Source organism: Trachypithecus francoisi, unplaced genomic scaffold (genome assembly GCF_009764315.1).
Source record: "Trachypithecus francoisi isolate TF-2019V2 unplaced genomic scaffold, Tfra_2.0 Lachesis_group15, whole genome shotgun sequence".
NCBI classification, from domain to species: domain Eukaryota; kingdom Metazoa; phylum Chordata; class Mammalia; order Primates; family Cercopithecidae; genus Trachypithecus; species Trachypithecus francoisi.
This window is the reverse complement of record NW_022681460.1, coordinates 16,096,680-16,116,418: the sequence shown is the minus strand read 5'-3', so window position 1 is coordinate 16,116,418 and position 19,739 is coordinate 16,096,680. Positions and strand designations below refer to the sequence as shown.

Sequence of the window (19,739 nt, the reverse complement as noted above, 5' to 3'; positions counted from 1 at the left end):
CAACTTTGTCTATTTTCATTCTTCACATAGTGACTACATGTCTTGTTGAACAGAATTTCAACATATTAAAATAGATGACCAAAAACTAAATATTTAGACTATGTAGTGGAACGTATGATTTATCTCAGTCATTTCTTCAAAACTTACGAGTACTTCATTGACATTACATGCATAAAGCAAATACCTAGCTGAAACATTGCTGAAAAAAAATACGTCATTTGGTCAGTAAATTAAATAAACTGCAGAAAGAAACTATTTCTTAACATGAAGCTAAAGAGAATCAAGCCAGTGGGCTTTGCCACAGACAGGGAATACACAGGGAACAGAGAAAGGATCAGGCCCCCCTTGCTTGAGTCTTGCTTTCCTCATCTGTAGATTTAGGGGCCTCAATCAGGTCATCTCAAGTTCCTTAAACTTGCTTAAAAAGCACCAAACTTTGAGTTAGACCTTCACAGACTTCCTTAACTCCTTTTTTCCAAATTAAGCTATGACAAAGATGACCGTATGTCCCAGTTGACCTAGTATAATCTCGGTTTATATCTGTTGTCCTGGAATAACAATTAATTGCTCTTCCTTTAACTCTCAAATGTGTCTCCACTTGGAAGATAAATTACATGCTCCTCATACCCATGACTATATTCATTTTAATCTTGTTTTATATTTGTAAGAAATCACATGAATTTACTTTTAAGCGTGCACATATAGCATTTCACAGCTTGCTTTCTCTTAATACTTGGAGAAATTTCAGATTCTTTTGTGAGTGGTTTGTGAACTATCTAAAGTTTTTTTTTAACTTGGCTGGGTGTTATGACTTATGCCTCTAATCCCAGCACTTTGGAAGGCTGAGGCAGAAGAATCGCTTGAGATGGGAAGTTTGCGGCTGCAGTGTGCTATGATCGCGCCACTACACTTCAGCCTGGGTGATGGAGACCGACCCTGTCTCTAGAAATAAAAATAATTTTTTAAAAACTGAGTAAGTCAAATGTAAATTTTCCTTTTCAAAAACAAATTATTCAGTACGCAAAACATTCTGTTAAGACATATTTTCTGATAACCTTAGAATATGTAGTACTAAAAACTATGACTAAAATATTTGCGGAAGAATTCATTATCTTAGGTGATACATTTTAATAATTAAAATAGTTCCAGAACACGGCCTCCTACCTGACTTTGACAATAAAAACAATGTTCTCAAAATAATGTTCTCTCTGAAGATTCTGGGTCTCATCCACCATCACAGGTCTCATCTACCATCAACTGAAATAAGCTAATCAGTTACAAACAAGGAAATATACTTAAAAAAAAAAAAAAAAAAAAAAAAGACAGGTTCTCACTCTGTCTCCAAGGCTAGAGTGCAGTGGCACAGTCATGGTTCACTGCAGCATAGAACTCCTAGGCTCAGGCAATATTCCCACCTCAGCTTCCCAGGAATATACCACTTTTACTGCACTGACAAGCTCTGTATGCTAGTGATTCTCAAATTTTCTTTAAGGCTAGGACCAAGAGTCCTGCCAATCCCCTGAACAACAGCTCATACATTATCCAATGAACTTGAAACACTCCTGTCATAGTGAGCAGCACTGAAACAGATTCCGTAACTGATTACTCAGTTTCAAGGCAGATTCAACATTGCTTGGTTTTCAAGTTACAAAAAGTTGCCTAGTTTTACAAATATGCACTATCCCTGATAAAAAACATGTTTCATTATGAAGAGCTGTGATTTATTTCAGCATTTTTTCCCCACTTAACCACTTAAGTCACTGTCTGAGGAAATTTCTCTTTAAGGAAATAAATACCAGGTTCATTAGAAGAAAAAAAAACCACATAATTTTAATTCATTTTGTTTTAAAGATGCATACCTTTAGAAAACTACTTTAAAATGAACTAATATGTTAGACTGGATCATGCTGTGGTGACTAATGTATTGTCTAGCCTTAACCTAATGAAAACAAAAGAAAAGCGAGTTTGGCACTCACTTGCACTTTTCATCTCTGTTAGAAAGTATGTCTCAGTTTGGATCTGAGATCAGGTTTGCTTGGTAACCTCAAAGAGTAATTTTCCTTTTTTTGTTTCTTTCAAAATTTCCTTTTGATCATTTCAGACAGTTCATCCTTTTGAGTGAGAAAGAGTAAAAGAGAGGAATGTTGAGTGAGGTTAAGTAAACGGAGAATCTGTCACATAAAGCAAGTTTAAATCCTAGTAAGAGCATCCATGCAGGACAAACGGAAGCATTACTCTTTTGAAAACATTATTCTTTTAAACAGTGTGTAATGACATCCTCCCTAGAGATTTTCCATGAGGGGGGAAAGAAATTACTTCCTCAGAAGTCGTTTTCTGGATTCCAAGCATAATAAGTGAAGCACAGTTAAAAGTCAAACTTGTGTTTTCTTTATGCAAGAAGGTTCAAAATTAGAACTGCAGAAAGGTACTTATAAGTTTCTCCAACTTGTCTTTTGGTTACATACTGGTATTGCTGTGAACTAAAAGAGCAAATAAGAGGAAAGGTTACTGTTGTTACTTTACACCTATAAATCAGTGAGTGTGTCCCTACTGTAAAATTTGAGCTGAACATATTTTCTGTTTCAAAGGAGAAATATATGACTCAAATATGCTGAATATATAATTTATTAAGTTCCTTTTAAGTATATCATTTTCTTATTATGCTCAAGTAGAAACTATGGATTATTTTTCTAGTATTGTATGCTGCTGTTACCTTCTGAGGAGCTGATTGAAAATTTTGTGCTTTTGAAAGTTGGGTGCTACTTAATATCAGAAGTTGGCTATTGTTTTAAATATTTAAAATGTGTTTAAACAACAATTAAGGTTAATAAGCAGAGAAAATACTTCTTTTGATTCAAATACTATTTTATACATTTAATGAATACACATCCAAATAAAGATCTCTCTTCAAAATTTTTGGAAAATGTTACTGCATTTTGAATATAATGGAACAGAGAAGAAAAACACTGGAGAAAATTCACAATTACGATGTTTATTTAGCAAAATAAACTTGAAAAAGTTTTCCTATTAAAAAAACATAAGAATCATATCCAAATTTTAGATTCTCCATCTTCTTTGGTATGAAAATCAACAGTCATAATAGAAAATATTTTCTTTTGAAAGGTTTAGTCATTGGGTCTACAACAGTTTTCCATATAAGGAAAATACAGTATTAAATTATCTGTAATCATCTTACTTATTGAACCACCAATGAATGCATACAAGTAACCAATTCTATGTGTGCAGAGACCAGCATCAAGGAAATATTCATTCAGATAAATGTTTTCTAATAAAATATATTTTAAGTTTTTAATGATCTTCTGCTATAATTTTTTGCTCTATTATCTGAATAGCCATCGAGAACTGTAGTAAAAGATCCTGTTAGTTACATAACTCAAGAAGTTTCCCAAGGAAGCGGTACCCTCACACCAGGACTTAGCAACATTTATCTTTCAACAGGACTGTACCATTACAATTTTGTTGTATTTCTCAGAATTGTATTCTTCAGTCTTTTCCATAATATAAGGAAATTGCTAATAGTATTACATTAATATTAATAAAACCCAATTCTATCTCAACCTTTTTCTCATAAGAAAAAACATTACTTTAAAAAACAGACTTTTTGCTTCTTCTAAAAGTAGTACTACATGGACTGCTCAATTAGCAATGCCAAATACTTCCAGAAACACCATAGGACCACCAAGCTGTTTCTACTGCTTTGATAAATTCTTTGCCTGCTCCAATTTCTCCATGTTCCTGCTTTTTTGTGTCAAAATATCTTCCCTTAATTTGTTAAAATGAATCTGAGGGGAAAAAAATCTGATAATCTGGGGTAAAGAAATTTTTTTTTGTATAGTCTCTTGTGATCACAAAATGACCAGGTAATTTATATCTTCAGTGCTAACACTGTGATTGGGAACAAGAAGAGTACAACCACAATAAAATACAGCTATCTATTAGAAGAACTGCATAAAGACATCTTTGGCCATGTAGGCTCTGGGCCCTCTGGAAATAAGTCAGTTGCATTGCCAACATGACAAAGAAAATAGCAATGTTCAGGATCAAGAACAATCTGGTATAGGAAGCAGACAGTGATGGGGCCCTGCTGTGAGTAGTTGTCATCATCCGAGCCTGTCCAAACCGGCCTTTCATCAAGCCCCCATTTTTATGTTTTTCATATGTTACATCTGCAAAATCTAAAAGGTCTTTCATTTCTTCATCTTCATCTATGGGTAGTTCTTTCTGTGCCAAAATCTGAGCTTTCTGTCTAATCTTTTTCTCATTGACTTCAATCTGTGCAAAAATATCAGGGACAGCATCCACAAATTTATAGCGCTTGCCTGCCCTTCGGTTTTTCTTTGACTTGCTTTGCTGCTGCTGTTGCTGTGATATGGCAAAAATCCTGTCAATGGCCTCCTCAGTCTGTCTCTTATCTGAAAATCTCAGCAGGCGCTCAGCAGTCTTCCTAAAGCTAGCTGTGTTCCGGACTCGGGACAGTATCTGCTTCTCCAGCAGCTGGAACACTGGCTTAAAATGCTGCAGGTTCTGTTCCACAATAGCAGCATAGTCCTTCACCTCAGGGACAATGCTGCTCTTGATGGCTGAATTCCGGTCAAACAGAATTTTGTGACGATCAGCAATGACCTGTGCAAAGGCAGACTGTCCTGTGGCCTCACCTGTCCACAGGTACGTTGCATAGGCATGTTTGCTGGTGGCTATGAACACATCCAGTTGCTGAGAGTCTCCGTGGATAGTGAAGCTCTGAACATCTATAGATGGCCCTATGAAGAGGTAAGCTGCCCTGGTGATGGGACTTCGGAGGTGCATGGTGACATTCACATAGTTTGTCCCATTGTAGGGATAGCCCCGAGGATATGTCACTGAGGCAAAGGTTGCTTTCTCGCTGTAGCCAGTATCGTCCATCCAGTACATTTTATAGAGACCATCTCTCTGCCTGATGAAAGCCCCATGGACACCATCTACCACAGTCTCCTCAAAAGGAACATCCACATTGTGGAAGAAGCTTGCTGCTGTCTCCAGGGGACTCTCCTCTCCCAGGTGTATTTGGTCTACAAGGAGAAGCAGCTGTGGATGTAGGAGGATGAGATTCCTCTGAACATTCTTCAGGTTGAGCTGGGGGTTGTAAGCTCCCACACCTTCTCCTCGGATGAAAACCACCCCATTTTTCTCCTCTGCTGCAACCACTCTCCCCTGACAACTAGCTGCCAGGTCATGCTTGTATTTAGACCATTTTGATGAGCAGTCTTCTGTGACCTGACCCTCCCAGGGAGAAAAGCAGCTCTTTGACACAGCGGGGGAAAACATCAAAACATTGTTGAAGAAGGTGTACTTTGGCCCGTACAGAGCCTCAGTAATGAAAGGCACACCATTGGGAGCAAAAGTAAATGAGTTTTGATCAGGATGTTCATGCCCTGCATTAAAATTTCTCCATCCTTTGATCCAATCTTTGTATTTGTTTCTGTGGACAATGTCATATATTGCACGTCCCCCCAGTTTTCCAGACTTGAAGGAAAGGAAAGATCTATTGATTTCTGCAGGTAGTGCACTTCCATAAGTCACGACACCCCAGTCTTCAAAATAATGCAGTGTAGGGGTGCCAAAGTCTGGAGGAGGAACCGATTTCAAGCTGGCATCATACCTGAAATTAATTTTAAAAAATGAAATGGTTTTCTGATGGAAGTGAAAATAACACGTAACATGGTAATGTGGAAGATGCGACACACAAATGCTACCCAGAACACTGGCAGCATGGACTGGATTAGGGACATTTCTGAAAATATCCAAGGACAATCAGTATGCACAAAGGGAAACCCTTGGTGACTGCAAGAGGAATATTTCTTTATCATTTGTGATCCTTGGATTTGGGCCCAAAATGATTTCTGCTGTAATCTCTACATGGACCATCTTCATTTGATGATGTCACAGTGACCATCCAATCTACTGGGCCTCGTGGATTTAGGCACTTCATCCAAATTTCTGGCTGAGGGGCTCCTCTTCTAGAAATGCCATGTTAGAATCTGGACTCTAACAAGCCTTGAGCTGTAATGAAGTATAGTTCTGCAGTAACTGATATTACTGAATGTTTGGCACTGAAAGCAGTTCTCCCTCAAGATTTTTTTCCTTGAAAAAATAAACTGAAATAGAGGAGGACTTCACATATTAGATAAAATGTATCACCAACACCACATCTCAGAATATAAACGAATGAAGCTTCAGCCAACTGTCTTATACTGGGGGATTTATAATTGTGCCTACCACTGACTAGCCAGGACCAAAGGTTTGGTGTTGTTTTAATCTGCAGATGACACCATGCTTCTTGGACAATAAATTACTTCTTATTTTTATTTATGATAAATGTTTATTATTAGTACAATGTACTTTTTCCCTAAAGTGAATCAATCACCTGTAGTAGAGTTAATCTCATTGTGTTTGATTTTGACTGCTTCATCTGTTGTTCTAGAGTCTCAGTTTCAAGACATCAGAAATTATCTCTCTACTTAGGTCTAGTATAATGATGGCTTAATTAATGTGATTTCACAGGTGTAGATGTAAGCTGAATGGGCCATCTTACTCTCAGTTTTTGGTTAGTTTGCATATTGCCATAAAGGCAGATTTTTAAGTTAGACTTAGCATTCATCTGACCTATTATATTAATCCTGTAGTTAGCGTTATAGAACTCTCTTGGTTGGATATTTATGGGTAACTTATTTACGGGTCACCCTATTAAGTAATTACATCAGACTCCTGAGAGAACTCAAGGATGGTTGCATCTTAATATATTTAGTTTATCTATGAAAATAATCTTAAATTGTTGGTTACACTATAGCCAGTTACCATTTTACTAATATTTTTTCCTCCTTAATTTTTTATATTTTGAAAAAAAAGAATAAAGAGAAGCAAACCACAAGAAAGCTCGTTTTGGAGTTGAATGTAAATTTCAACAGCTTGAAAAGACATCAGGGATTAATGACTAATCAGTTCCCTCGAATTTTGATTTTAACTTATTGGATGCCAACAACATATTTGGCAATACTTGAAAAAGGAGACCCAAGCTTCTCTTTCTGGGCTTAAAAGATTAAGGCAAAAAAATTTACACGGTCCTTTTATTATCAAAGTGAAGCTGTCAAATACTGTCAAACACTTTTAAACACTGTTGAAAATTTAGCAACAGCTTTGCTATTAGAAGATTATAATGCTCCATTTACCAAAACAAAATATTTTACTACCTTTTTTTGGTGTGATTATCAGAATAACCTAGTTTACATTTTTGTTTTGTTTTATATGATTTCAAAAAATGATGTAAAATCAAAACATGTTTATTTATGAAATAATGCAAGTGTAGGACATTTCTAATACGAGAACCAAAAACTGAAAACAGTAATTAGATGTTAAACATAAAGAAATGTTTCTAACACTACCTATTAGGTACTATGCTCACTACCTGGGTATATAGTGCACACGTACCCCTGTATCTAAAATAAAAGTTGACATTTTTTTTTAAAAAAGAAAAGTTTCTAAGAGTTTCAAAAACTGTGATATGAGCTGAATTGAAACTTCATATACTCAGGTGGCATGGAGAAAATATTTAAAAAGTGTTTTAGTTTTTCTTTTTAAATGCAAAAAAACAAGTGCATAGCACAAATAGTATCCTTGGGTACCATTTCTCTTTAAAGCTAGCCCAATGTGTCATACCAGAGAAATTCCGTGTGCAGAGTGCACCAGCGCTGCCCTTTGGACGGTGTTCCTGGACCTTCCACCGCACGGTTCCTTCTGATTTGGTCAGCTAGCCAGTTACCACTGCCATTACGCATGACAAATTTATCAAGGAACACTAACTGGCTTTCTGGACCATAAAACCAGTTGTAATTTGAGTCCGCAATAGCCACAGTCCTTTGAAACCCTAGGGAAATAAGTTGGAAAGAATTAAGATACTTTGAAAACTTCATACTCCTATTTAGGTCTAAACAATGATTTTTCAAATCTAGTTGCAAATTAGAATTGTGTAATTGAGGGGATAAAATAAAAGAAAAATCACAATCCTCAGATTTTATTCTAGACCAGTTAATTAGAATCCCTCAAAAGGACTTCAAAATATGTTGTGTGTAAGCTTGTATTTGTTATGTGGTAACCTGTCATTGGTAACAGAAGTACTACACCTATTGCTTGCCTTCCTCATTTTCCAGTGTTCATGCTATACATGATTATATTTGCATATATATATGGGATATCCTCTTGTGCAGTTTGGGTTCCTGAACCTGGAATGAACACTGGCTCTCCCACAACTCAACATGCATTCTAGGCTAAGATAATAAAATAACATGCTTTTAATTTGGCTTCAATAAAGCCTAAGTTATACTATATACAAAGTTCAGGGGAGAGACTGAGTTTCAACAGGAAGAGAATTTAATTCCCAGAGTAGCTCTGCCAGTATGTACTGCTGGAAGTTAAAGGAGAGAAAATGCAAGGATCATAAAGCCATATATCATTTTTGGAGTAGGGAAGAAAAATAAAAGCAGGTAAGACTGGATATGCTCCATGTGTTCATGAAAAAAGCAGCAGCATGGGAGAAAACTCAGCCAGACAAAAAAAATGCTACTAGAGTATCAACTGTAGAAAAAAAAAAAAGAGAGAAATGTAGTTGAAACAGATTGCTTTAACATAGAACCTCTTCTAAAATGTTACCATGATTATATTTATGCAATTTACAGCTAACGTTTTTGTTCCTAATAATGTAGTAAGTGACCTTGTAAGTATACCTTATTTTAAAATGATATTTTCTGAATCTTCTACTAGTCTGTGAATTCCTTGAAAGCAGGAGATGTGTTTTATTCCTCTTTGAATTCTCTGCCTAGTACAGTGCCTGGCATACAGATGTTCAATAAAAGTTTGTTTAATTAACACAAACATATAAATGCTGCTTTTAGACATGTTCATACTGTCTTTTCCCCTTTAGGAAGTAGCCACAGACACAGCTCACAGCGAACACAATTTCTGATGTTGTTAGCCTTTAGATCTCAGCTTAAATTACAAAGCACTGAAACCTCTGAAAGGCCCCTTGCTTTAGGTAGCCTTTGTTTACTAAGATGAATTGCAAAACAGGCCTCTCCTGTATGTCTAAGAAAAAACAACAAAGCAAATTTTTTTTGAACGTAAGTCTAAACTAAATCTTAAAATGGTTATTATGCTTTGCAGTATTTTTGGCACTAGTCCAAAAAATAGAATAATGGAGATTCTATTAATCTGTATGTTTACTACCAGAGCCAAAGGATTTAAATACTGAATTCTTTGTTGTAGGTCTAGAATCACCATTTAAAAATTGCATTTCCTTGGGGAAGAAGGAGGAAGGGGGGGATATCTATCCTGATAAAATTTTCCTTTATAACTTGTTCTAACATCTTGGTCCTGTTTTAGAAATAAAAAAAGGTTACAAAGTTCTCTAGAAATGAATACATTATTAAATCATGTATATCTTTTTTTTTAGAGCTAGTTTTCTTAGAAGGCTAAATGTCACAGCAATAAGACATTACAAGTTTTACAGTATTTTTTCTACTTTTCTATACTATTTACTTCAATAAAATATTAAAATACTAAAGCTCCAACTTAAATGTGTAGGTGTAATCTTTCATTTTGAATTGTGTCTGTGTAGTTTGAAAGAAACAACTGAAAACCAAAAATTAAAAATAGGATTGATCAGGGATCACATATAAAGGAAAACTGACAGGTAATCACAAATGTTTATATTTTGCTTTCAATGATGAAGATGAATCTGTATATGTACTCAAGTTTGGATATATATATATATATATATATATATATATATATATATATAAAAGTATTGAGGGGCCTAGACATTGTATTTAATCCATAACCCTCCAAGCTTTATAATACCTAAATCATAAATACATTAGCCTCCAAAATGTTCTGGCTATAGGCAACTCTTGAATTCAATTTTTCTTTGATTAAAAAAAAACTATTTAATTTCAATATGACAAACTCTAAGGACCTAATTTCTCTGCTTAGTCTAGCTCATTTTCATAATCAGAAAAAATTACAATAGTTTAATGTTTTTGCACTTCTGACTCCTCACTGTACCTGGCAGGATGGTTCTATACATAAATGCAAAGTGTTGTTTAAGCCACGGATGGCCAAAGTGGTTGATGTTGAAGTGCCTCTGGACAAGAAACATGTATTGGAAGAGTGATCTAGTGGTGTAGCTGCCATATGCAACTCCTTCATAGAGGGAGCCATCCGTCACCTCCCTGAGCAAGATCAGAGATTTCTCCATGATGGTCAGAACTTGTTTGGTCCATAAGTAGGCTTCTTGAAGATATCCTGAAGGATGAAAACACATGGAAGCAATGACTAAAGGCTGTGACAAAGCATAAACAACAATATGGCCAAATAAAACCCTCTGAGTTATCTAACTCGTTTCTATTACAAATCGCATTTTGTAAAACTCTAACTTGTCAGTGTATAAATAACATCCTGTAATCTAGGTTTGTGATGGTCCCTGGTATAAGTTAAGAAGTTCTTCCTGGCTAATATGGTGAAACACTGTCTCCACTAAAATTACAAAAAATTATCTGGGCGTGTTGGCAGGCGCCTGTAGTCCTAGCTACTTGGGAGGCTGAGGCAGGAGAATGGTGTGAACCCAGGAGGCGGAGCTTGCAGTGAGTGGAGATTGCGCCACTGCACTCCAGCCTGAGTGACAGAGTGAGACTCCGTCTCAAAAAAAAAAAAAAAAAAGAAGTTCTTGACTCTATAAATGAAGATAAACCCTTAAATGAGTATCAGTCACTTTCTGATCTTAATAAACTCTATCACATGTAAGATCACAAATGCATATAACTTTATGTTGGCAAGAGAGGATTTGTATATTAAGATTTTAATCAGTGTTCCTAAAAAACAATACTTGAAAATATTTTTAAAAGTTTATCTCTTCACAAAACTTGCATCATTATTTTATAGAATTTGTAATAGGTTGCACATACTACAAATGCTAAACAGACAGTCTTCAATTCATATTGTCATTAGACAGCAACCTCTCATCCTTTATGTGCTTTAGATCCCACAGGATCTGAAAAGGCAGCAAAGTGGGCCTGAGAAACCACTGGAAAGGCAAATTAATAATGAAAAAATCAACTAGGAAGCCTGAAACCACCAAAAAATGAGCTACATGATTTTGTCCAAGCAATTCTTCCATCTGTCACATTTTAATCTCCCCACTGAAAATTAAGTCTATAAAAATTTATAAAAACTTTTAACTCAGAAATACTCGCTTTCTAGAATTGTTGCACTTAGTTGACAATAACAACTCCTCACATTTCTGTAACACTTATAATTTATATAGCACTGAGCAGAATCTTAGTTAATCCTTTTAACAACCCAATTATGTATTATTGCCCCAAAACAGAAAGGCTGACTTGTTCAAGATCTCTGGCACATGACTAAAAATGAATACAACTTTAATCTCAACCTAGGTCTTTAGATTTAAGGGTTTGCTTAAAAACACGCAACCCTTGAGAATAAAATTAAGCCCAATGCTTCCTGGTGTGGATATAGCCATATTGCTTTACTGCAATTTGGTCCAACCAGCTCTGGGCCTAAATATAGGTCACAGGCTAAGACTTGGCTCCTGACTAATGGGGGCAACTCAGCTCTCAACTCTGCTTGGGTAAGCAGAGGTAACTGTTCATCTTACCCTGGCCTCTTCTGCCACCCATAGCTGACATGTCAATATTCTGGATAGTTTTCAATTTCCATTCTCTACCATTCTAGTTTAAAATTCTAATTATCTTCATTCTTTTCCTCTGTGTCTTCCATCTCCCACCAGATACCAATGTGACTGATGCCTAAAATCAGGCCACTGTCCCCAGGATACCACATTACCTAATTTTCCTTATTTGTTCCTTACAACAACCCTTTTCAGAAGATACGAGGCAATGTCTACCAAAATACTTTGTAAACTGCAAATCTCTCTCAATACAAGGTACTGATATTGTTGTTAACTGAAGCTGTGCCTTGTATTTTTTTTCTGCCACCCGTATACCTTGCCTGGAATGTTCTTTAACTTCCCCTTAAGTTCTCCTATCTATCTTCAAAATTACAGGAAGCAAATTATTGAAAGAACACTGCTCTCTTGAATTCCAAGTTAATATACTCATTTTATATTTAACCATAAGGCTTTTCATGGTATCTTTCATTTTACTCTCTGGGGTTATTGTAACTATGGTGTAATCATTTAAACATTTCACATCTGTCTTCTTTCCAACTGATTTCTACCTCCTTCTGTCCTGTCTTGTCACAAATGTGTGTACTTATGTGGGGGCTCTGGACGAGTGTCTGCCAGGGCCACCATAACTTTAGTCAGAAAATAAATGCACAGGAAAATTCCTGCCAGGGCAAAATGACATATTTTGATTCAATCTAAACCAGCATTATTTGGGTCACTGTTTATTATTTGGAATAATGTTATTTAGAAAGACTGAAGAAAGAAACTCTACTCCTCCCGTTAAATAAATAAAAATTTATTTAAGGAAATAAAACTATAGTAGATTAAATTTAAGACCTGAGGCAGAAATTTGGCTCACCCAAGGGATCCTTTCACCATTTCATGATGGTGTCGTTTCACAGGCCTGGGGTTGATAAATGGTTTGTTAGTGGATTAACACATTGTTTGCATTTTGACATTTTACCTTTCTTTTCCTTTCTATTTATTTATTTATTTACTTACTTACTTACTTAAGACTGAGCCTCACTTTGTTGCCGAGGCTGGAGTGCAGTGGTGGGATCTCGGCTCACTGCAACCTCTGCCTCCCGAGTTCAAGTGATTCTCCTGCCTCAGCCTCCTCAGTAGCTGGGATTATAGGCATGCGCCACCATGCCCAGCTAATTTTTGTATTTTCAGTAGAGATGGGATTTCCCCATGTTGGCCAGGCTGGTCTCACCACTCCTGTCCTCAAGTGATCTGCCTGCCTTAGCCTTCCAAAGTGCTGGGATTAGGGGCGTGAGCCACCGTGCCTGACCTGATGTTTTAATTTTCTTTATGTTTTTGTGAGAGTAGGGGAAAAGGGGAGGTAGCATGAAAATTCACTCTCATAATTAAATTTTGCTTAAGTTATTATAAATGGAATTTCCCTTCTGAGAGAGACAACAAAATACAGTAGAAAGAGATTGAACTTTATGGATGGCCAGAAGTGGGTCCAAATCCCAGCTGCCTTATATGGTTGATGTGAAGATTGAATAAAATATGGAAAAAGACTAGCACATGTCACATGCTCAGTTAATGTTAGTTTCTTTTCCTCTAAGACCCAATTAAAAGTGAAGGTTGGTTGATGTGACAAGGGAGAAAGCTAGATTTGGGTAAAATCTGATGTTGGATAATCAACAAAATGCTTAATAATTCTTATGGGAATATAATCGAGTTAAATTCTGTTAGATTTCCAAGCTCCAATTATATATTTCATATTCTGATAATTCCCTGTGATCTTAGAGCTGCTTTTCTTAAACACAATCTTAATCATTTATAGATTTCTACAGAAGTTGTAATTTAGAGTCAAAAGAACAAAGAAAATGTATTATTGGCAATTATGCAATATGTTAAAGCAAAGTAGCTACACAATCCACAAAAGTTGCTTCCAATTTGGATGTAAATAATCCAGATTGGTTGTTTTAAATATTAAGAGGAAAAAATAGTAGTGGTGTTATGATTCCCATCTGTGTGCTGGAAATCTTCATTTCAAATAACAAACCATCTGTTTAGCTTTTTAAAATTTCATTTATTCCAGGAGGGCTGTCTTCACTGTCAAAATTCTCTGGAAAAATGAATATTCATCACTGACCCTGAGTTGTGAAGATGTGTTCTGGGATAATCATAAGCCATAATTAGATAACGTGCCGGCTAATATACTAGCAGAAAATAAGGAGGAGACGTCCCTCAATTAACTAAGATACACTGTAGGGACTACTTCATCTCATGGGTTTAGTTAGGATCCAAGTATGAACACGTACTAAGAATGGTTATAAAAATGCTTTGCTCACAACATGGCAACTACGACTTCTGTCAGCTCAGGCATCACCTCGGCTATGTGCACACACACCTTGATTCATCAGGACTAGGCTTCCTGTGAGCAAAGCCATGCAGTTGGTGGGCTGATGATTGTGCAGGTATTGAAATCCCCATCCTCTCCTGTATGAAGTTTCATACATATACCCTGAGGCATTGGCAATCACTTCAAGAAACTTCTCCTGTTGTGTCTTGCTCAGGTAGTTGTACAAGAAGTCATAAGCAGTGGCAAAACCAACCAGGGAGTGAGCAAGCGGGACCTCATCCCAAGGAGCATCTTTCACCAACCTGTAAAGGAAAATAAATCATGGAAATGAGTTCATCAGATTCACAGCTTTCATCACACTTCTAAAGTGTCTATTTCTCAGAACTAAAGGGCACAACTGAAGATATAATCCAAGGGCTTAATGACACACAACTGATTTCCCTCCACATTATAATGAAACATATAGCATAGCTTGTCTAAAATGTGAAAATTATACAGTTAACAGTTTTCTCTCTCAGGATTCTGGCAACATCAAGATGTTGAGAATTTTTACTTTTGATTTTTTATTCATGACAAGAAGTAGTGGAATATATTCAAAGAGATCTAAAGCATAGAACATGTGTTGGCAGGGCAAAATTCTCTGGAGTACAAATTTAACCAGTGCTCACCCCATTCCTCCTTTTCGCTTAAATAAGACACTCTCAGTTCTATGCTTATGGCCACCTTGCTAAGACAGTTGAACATATGTATTTCCTCTTATTTGCCATAGCTGGTCAATGCGAAGGTATCGTGTTCCATAATCCATGACCTCTCAATCTGCACAGACCCACTTGGTCATCACCATGGCGGGAAGCATGACTAACGTGAGTGGGAGCTGATTCTAAAACAGAATTTCTATATCCCTCTTTCCCATAAACTGAACTGCACTGCCTTAAAGGTCTTTCAAATATCTTTCTAAGAAATCTAAAAGTTGATCTTTTGTTAAGAATTACATTGTCATTTTCCAGGAAGTCAAATTTCTGACTAGTTATATTATTCTGCAAATTAGTGTGTGGCTTGCCTTAAGCAGGAAGCAAAAAAGAGGATCTTTCACATTCAGAGTTCTAAGGAATTATCCAGAAAACCCTTCCCATCTGTTCAGGATGTATTTGAGTAATCTCCAAGTGAGGGAAACAAATCAAAAGTGTGCTGTACCTGTGGGAGGCAGAAGCAGCACTTAATTAGGGATGAAGCTAAAGCTTAACATTTTGTATGCCACGAACCTCTTTTGGCAATCTAGCGAAGCCTTGACCTCTTTCTCAAAATGTTTTAAAATTCATAAGACATAATTAAGGATACATGGAAATCTATTATTTTGAAATATAATTATCAATACACATATTTAAAAAATAATAATACAGGTAGCTTTGTTATTAAGGCATGAAATACCAACATTTAATAGCAGGGATAATAACTACCATAATTTATAAGTGGTAATAAACATACATTTTGAGATGTCTGTAACAACTGTAATGTGGTATGAAAGTATCTGTGATACCTGTCTGTAACTTTGTTCCAGATTCTCCCAATACCATCACAATTGGTTATCTCTACTCATGATTGGAAGAAATGTTGGATTTCAGTTAAAGTTAGTAAAAATTAAGATGTATTAGTTCTCTCAAACAAACCTTATAGACCTCCGTTTAAAAACACTTTAAAATGTTCTGAGAGACTACCTCTTCCAGATTATGTTTCTCCTTTAGAAGTTTATGCTAAAGAAATGGCCTAGGTGAGGGCTTCTCTGGTCATCCTATCAGAATTCCATCATCCTCCCAAAATAATATTAATTCCCCCTTTTTTTCCCTTTAGCAAATATATGTATGAATATGTCTATGTCTATGTATCCCCTCCTAGAATTTAAGTTCTACAAGGGCAGGACTTTTTTCTTCACTATTGTATTCACAATTGGATCCTCAATCATAGAACAGTGTGGCACATGGCAGATGCTCAACAAAGGTTTTGAGAAAGAAGGAAAAAGTGGAGGAACAAACCTCTAACTCACTGTCAGCCACACTGCTGGCAGTGATTATGTGATCATTACAAAATCAGGAATTTGGAGAGATCCTTTTATATTTAGTAATAATTTCAGCATTTGGTTACCATTCAGTGTTTGGTGCTAAAAAAGACTGAGGAGTTTCTTAGCAATTTAGTAACAAACAAAGCTGCCTTGCTCTAGCCAGTCAGCTTGCCGGTGTGTGTACTATTTGTAAACAGACGATGAGCATGTGAATGAATTCCCTACTTCTAGGAAAAAAACAATTTATACTGCACACGCATTGCCAGGGAGTTGGGAATACCATCTTCACTGACTCATGGTGACTGGTGGGCCCGGCAGGGAAGTCAGGTCATTTGTTTCCCAACTTGTGTCATTGTACCATGTCATGATGCATCTATAAATGGCAGTATATACACCGACTCATGATAAAGCTGATGTCAATGAATCGCTACCAGCCATCAAACCCTCACATGTGTGATTAACCAGTAAGTTTTTTTTTTTTTATTTTTTTATTTTTTTGAGACGGAGTCTCGCAGTCGCCCAGGCTGGAGTGCAGTGGCCGGATCTCAGCTCACTGCAAGCTCCGCCTCCCGGGTTTACGCCATTCTCCTGCCTCAGCCTCCCGAGTAGCTAGGACTACAGGCGCCCGCCACCTCGCCCGGCTAGTTTTTTCTATTTTTTAGTAGAGACGGGGTTTCGCCATGTTAGCCAGGATGGTCTCGATCTCCTGACCTCGCGATCCACCCGTCTCGGCCTCCCAAAGTGCTGGGATTACAGAGTAAGTTTATTTTTATAGATAAGCGAACATTTGATATAATTCTCATCCTTCATGAAATGTCATGCAAATTTCTGTGAAAATGTCTAAGCCCCAACATGAGTTTGTTTATTTCAAACAGTTTCAAATTCAATGAAACATTGGCACCCCAAAAGAAAAAAGTTTATGGCACCTTCAGGTCCGTCCCTCTATCATTAGAAAAGCTGACCTGTAATCGTTGTATTTCTAAAAAGTTATCTAAATCTTTTACCAACACGGTCTTACCCAGCCTTAGATACAAAGTGAAATAATGGAAGAGACTATATTTTATAGTCACAAAAACCAATGGAAATTGGCTCTTAGTTCATAGATGGCAGCTGAGAAACTATCTTATTCAATGTGATCCTGACCAGTAATAAATCAGTTCACTGTAAAAGGTGGTTAAGTGGGAAATTATTTTTTTAAAAAACCAGACAGACATTAATTTATGAATTGTATTTCAACTTAAAATATATCCATGTGTACACACATTCACCAATCTTTTGAAGGTGAGCCAAAACCTATTCTCTGAATAGAGGTCTACAGATGGAGTTTCATTGTTCTTTCCTGCAAAGAACACACATGACACATCATCACAATTTCCAGCTTTGGTTTCTTTATAATATAGGAAGAAATTAAAGATACCTGTGAGGGAAGGCAGAAGCCTTCTAGATTTTTATGAGTTTTTCCCTAATCTACAAATCTCATTCACACTATATCACGACAGCAATTTTTTACAGTAAGTTATTCCAAAGCTTTTAAGTTGGTTCTAGAAATATTAGCTTTTTCTTTTTGAACTCACACTTTATCTATTTATATTATTAAAACTGTCTCATTACAGGTATTAGGGAAACTGTGTTACCTGGTTTGAGAACAAATACAGCTGACACTTGCTCAGCAGGTAACTGTACTGGGGGAACAGAAATAAATGTAAAGGGCAAACTACAAGTCCTGACATTCAGCTACCATGTTACACAAGGAATGGAAGTTAGGTTCACTGGCAAGTTAGTTAAGGGAGGTTAAGGAAATATTTACACTATTCCTCTTTTGTAAACTACACTTTCACCCCTTAGAGCAGCTGTTCTCAAAGTAAGGCCCAGGGAGGGGCTTCTGAGACTACTACATTTTGGAGAATTCACAAATAAGAATTATTTTCATAATAACGTAAAGAAGTTATATGTTGATATTTGCACTGATGGCACAAAAGCAGTATTAAGTAAAACTGCTGTAACCTTAGCAGGAATCCAAGCAGGGGCACTAAACTGCCCTAGTAGTCCTTGTATGATTTTGCACTGCCATGCACTCACGTTTTTGTTGTTGTTGAATTTTTAAAGCCAATTTTATTGAAAAATGTCCTTGATGAAGTAGTAAAAATGATTAATTTTTATAAAATCTCAACTCTTTGAGTATACATCTTTCTAATATCCTATGTGATTAAATGCAGTACCAAATTATAAGAATGTCACAAATAAAAGAAGTCATGCACTGAGTTGAGAGCTGAGCTAGCTGGATTTTTTCATGAAAGATCATTTTTACGTGACAGAATGATCAACTAACAAATTATAGTTATTTTGATTTGGGTGTTAGAATAGAAATTTTCTTGAAAATAAACAAGGAAGGCCTGCCAGTTCAAGGAAAGCTGAAAGCCTTTGTTGCCAGTGACAAACTTGGAGCTTTCAACCGGAAATAAGAATTTTGGAAAATTTGTATCCATTACCAAGAGCTTAAGAGCTTACCAATACTTAAAGATTTTTCTGATGAAATCAGTGAGAACATCAACAAAAATGATTTTTATATTGTATATAAATAAATGTGTCAACATTCGGTAGACTGAAATAACTCAGTGAACAAACATGCAAAATAACAAAGGCATGATGTTATAAAACCATGCATGGGTAAGACAGCCACTCCTAAGTGTAAAATACGCCAATGGATTTTAATGTAAAAGAGTATGAAGAGTTCATTAACATGGCTTCAGATTCTATACTGCAATTAATTTTTATGGAACCACTACCGGTCAAGTTTTAGTGTAGTGTCAAAGAAGAACATTCACAATTATTTGAAAAGATTATTAAAATACTCCTCCCTCGTCAATCACATATTCTTGTGAGGCTGGATTTTCTTCATATACTTCAACCAAAAAAACACATAGCAACAAACCAAATGCAGAAGCAGACACATAAGATTTGCAAAAATGTAAAACAACACCTTCCTTCTATTTTTTGTTTTAAACAACATAGCTTGGCTGGGTACAGTGGCTTATGCCTGTAATCCTAGTGCTTTAGGAAGCCAAGGCAGGAGGATTGCTTGAGCCCAGGAGTTCCACATAGCAAAACTGTCTCTACACAAAATAACTTTTTAAAAACTAGCTGGGTATGGTGGCATGCACCTGAAGTCCCAGCTTAGGAGGCTGAGGCAGGAGGATTGCTGGAGCCCAGGAGTTCAAAGCTGCAGTGAGCTATGACTGCACCACTGCACTCCAGCCTGGGTGACACAGTGAGACCCTGTACCTTAAAAAAAAAAAAAAAAAAAAAAATATATATATATAGTTATTTTTTCCTAAAAATGTTTATGTTAATATGAAATGAGCTTTAAAAATATATAAATATGAGTAAATGAACACATAAATGTTTCTAACTTCTCAGTTTTAATTTCTAATATAGTAAACTTTGATAGACACAGCCCGAATAAACAAAGCTGTTTGAAGGCCTTGTTAATTTTTAAGAGTACAAAGTATTTCCAAGTCCAAAAAGTTTAAAAAATGATGCTTTGAATATTTTCAAAGGTGAATTTATGTGAAATAAATTAATGTGAATACAGGAAAGAGCTACTGATTTTC

At 36.2% G+C, this 19,739-nt stretch overlaps 1 protein-coding gene across 5 annotated transcripts in view; it reads right to left on the bottom strand.

Annotated features, from left to right (window-relative positions):
- Nucleotides 1–19,739, bottom strand: part of DSE (dermatan sulfate epimerase) — a 71,246-nt gene continuing 51,507 nt past the window's right edge. For 4 of the 5 annotated variants that reach the window (XM_033234365.1, XM_033234364.1, XM_033234363.1 and 1 more), the window contains 4 exons: nt 14,121–14,374; nt 10,114–10,353; nt 7,714–7,921; nt 1–5,659 (listed from right to left, as the gene is read on the bottom strand). In XM_033234365.1, the coding sequence (XP_033090256.1) occupies nt 3,901–5,659; nt 7,714–7,921; nt 10,114–10,353; nt 14,121–14,374 (2,461 nt within the window). In that variant the 3' untranslated portion in view covers nt 1–3,900. Of the gene's footprint in view, nt 5,660–7,713; nt 7,922–10,113; nt 10,354–14,120; nt 14,375–19,739 lie in introns of those variants that run through there. The other variant, XM_033234367.1, reaches the window with a different exon arrangement.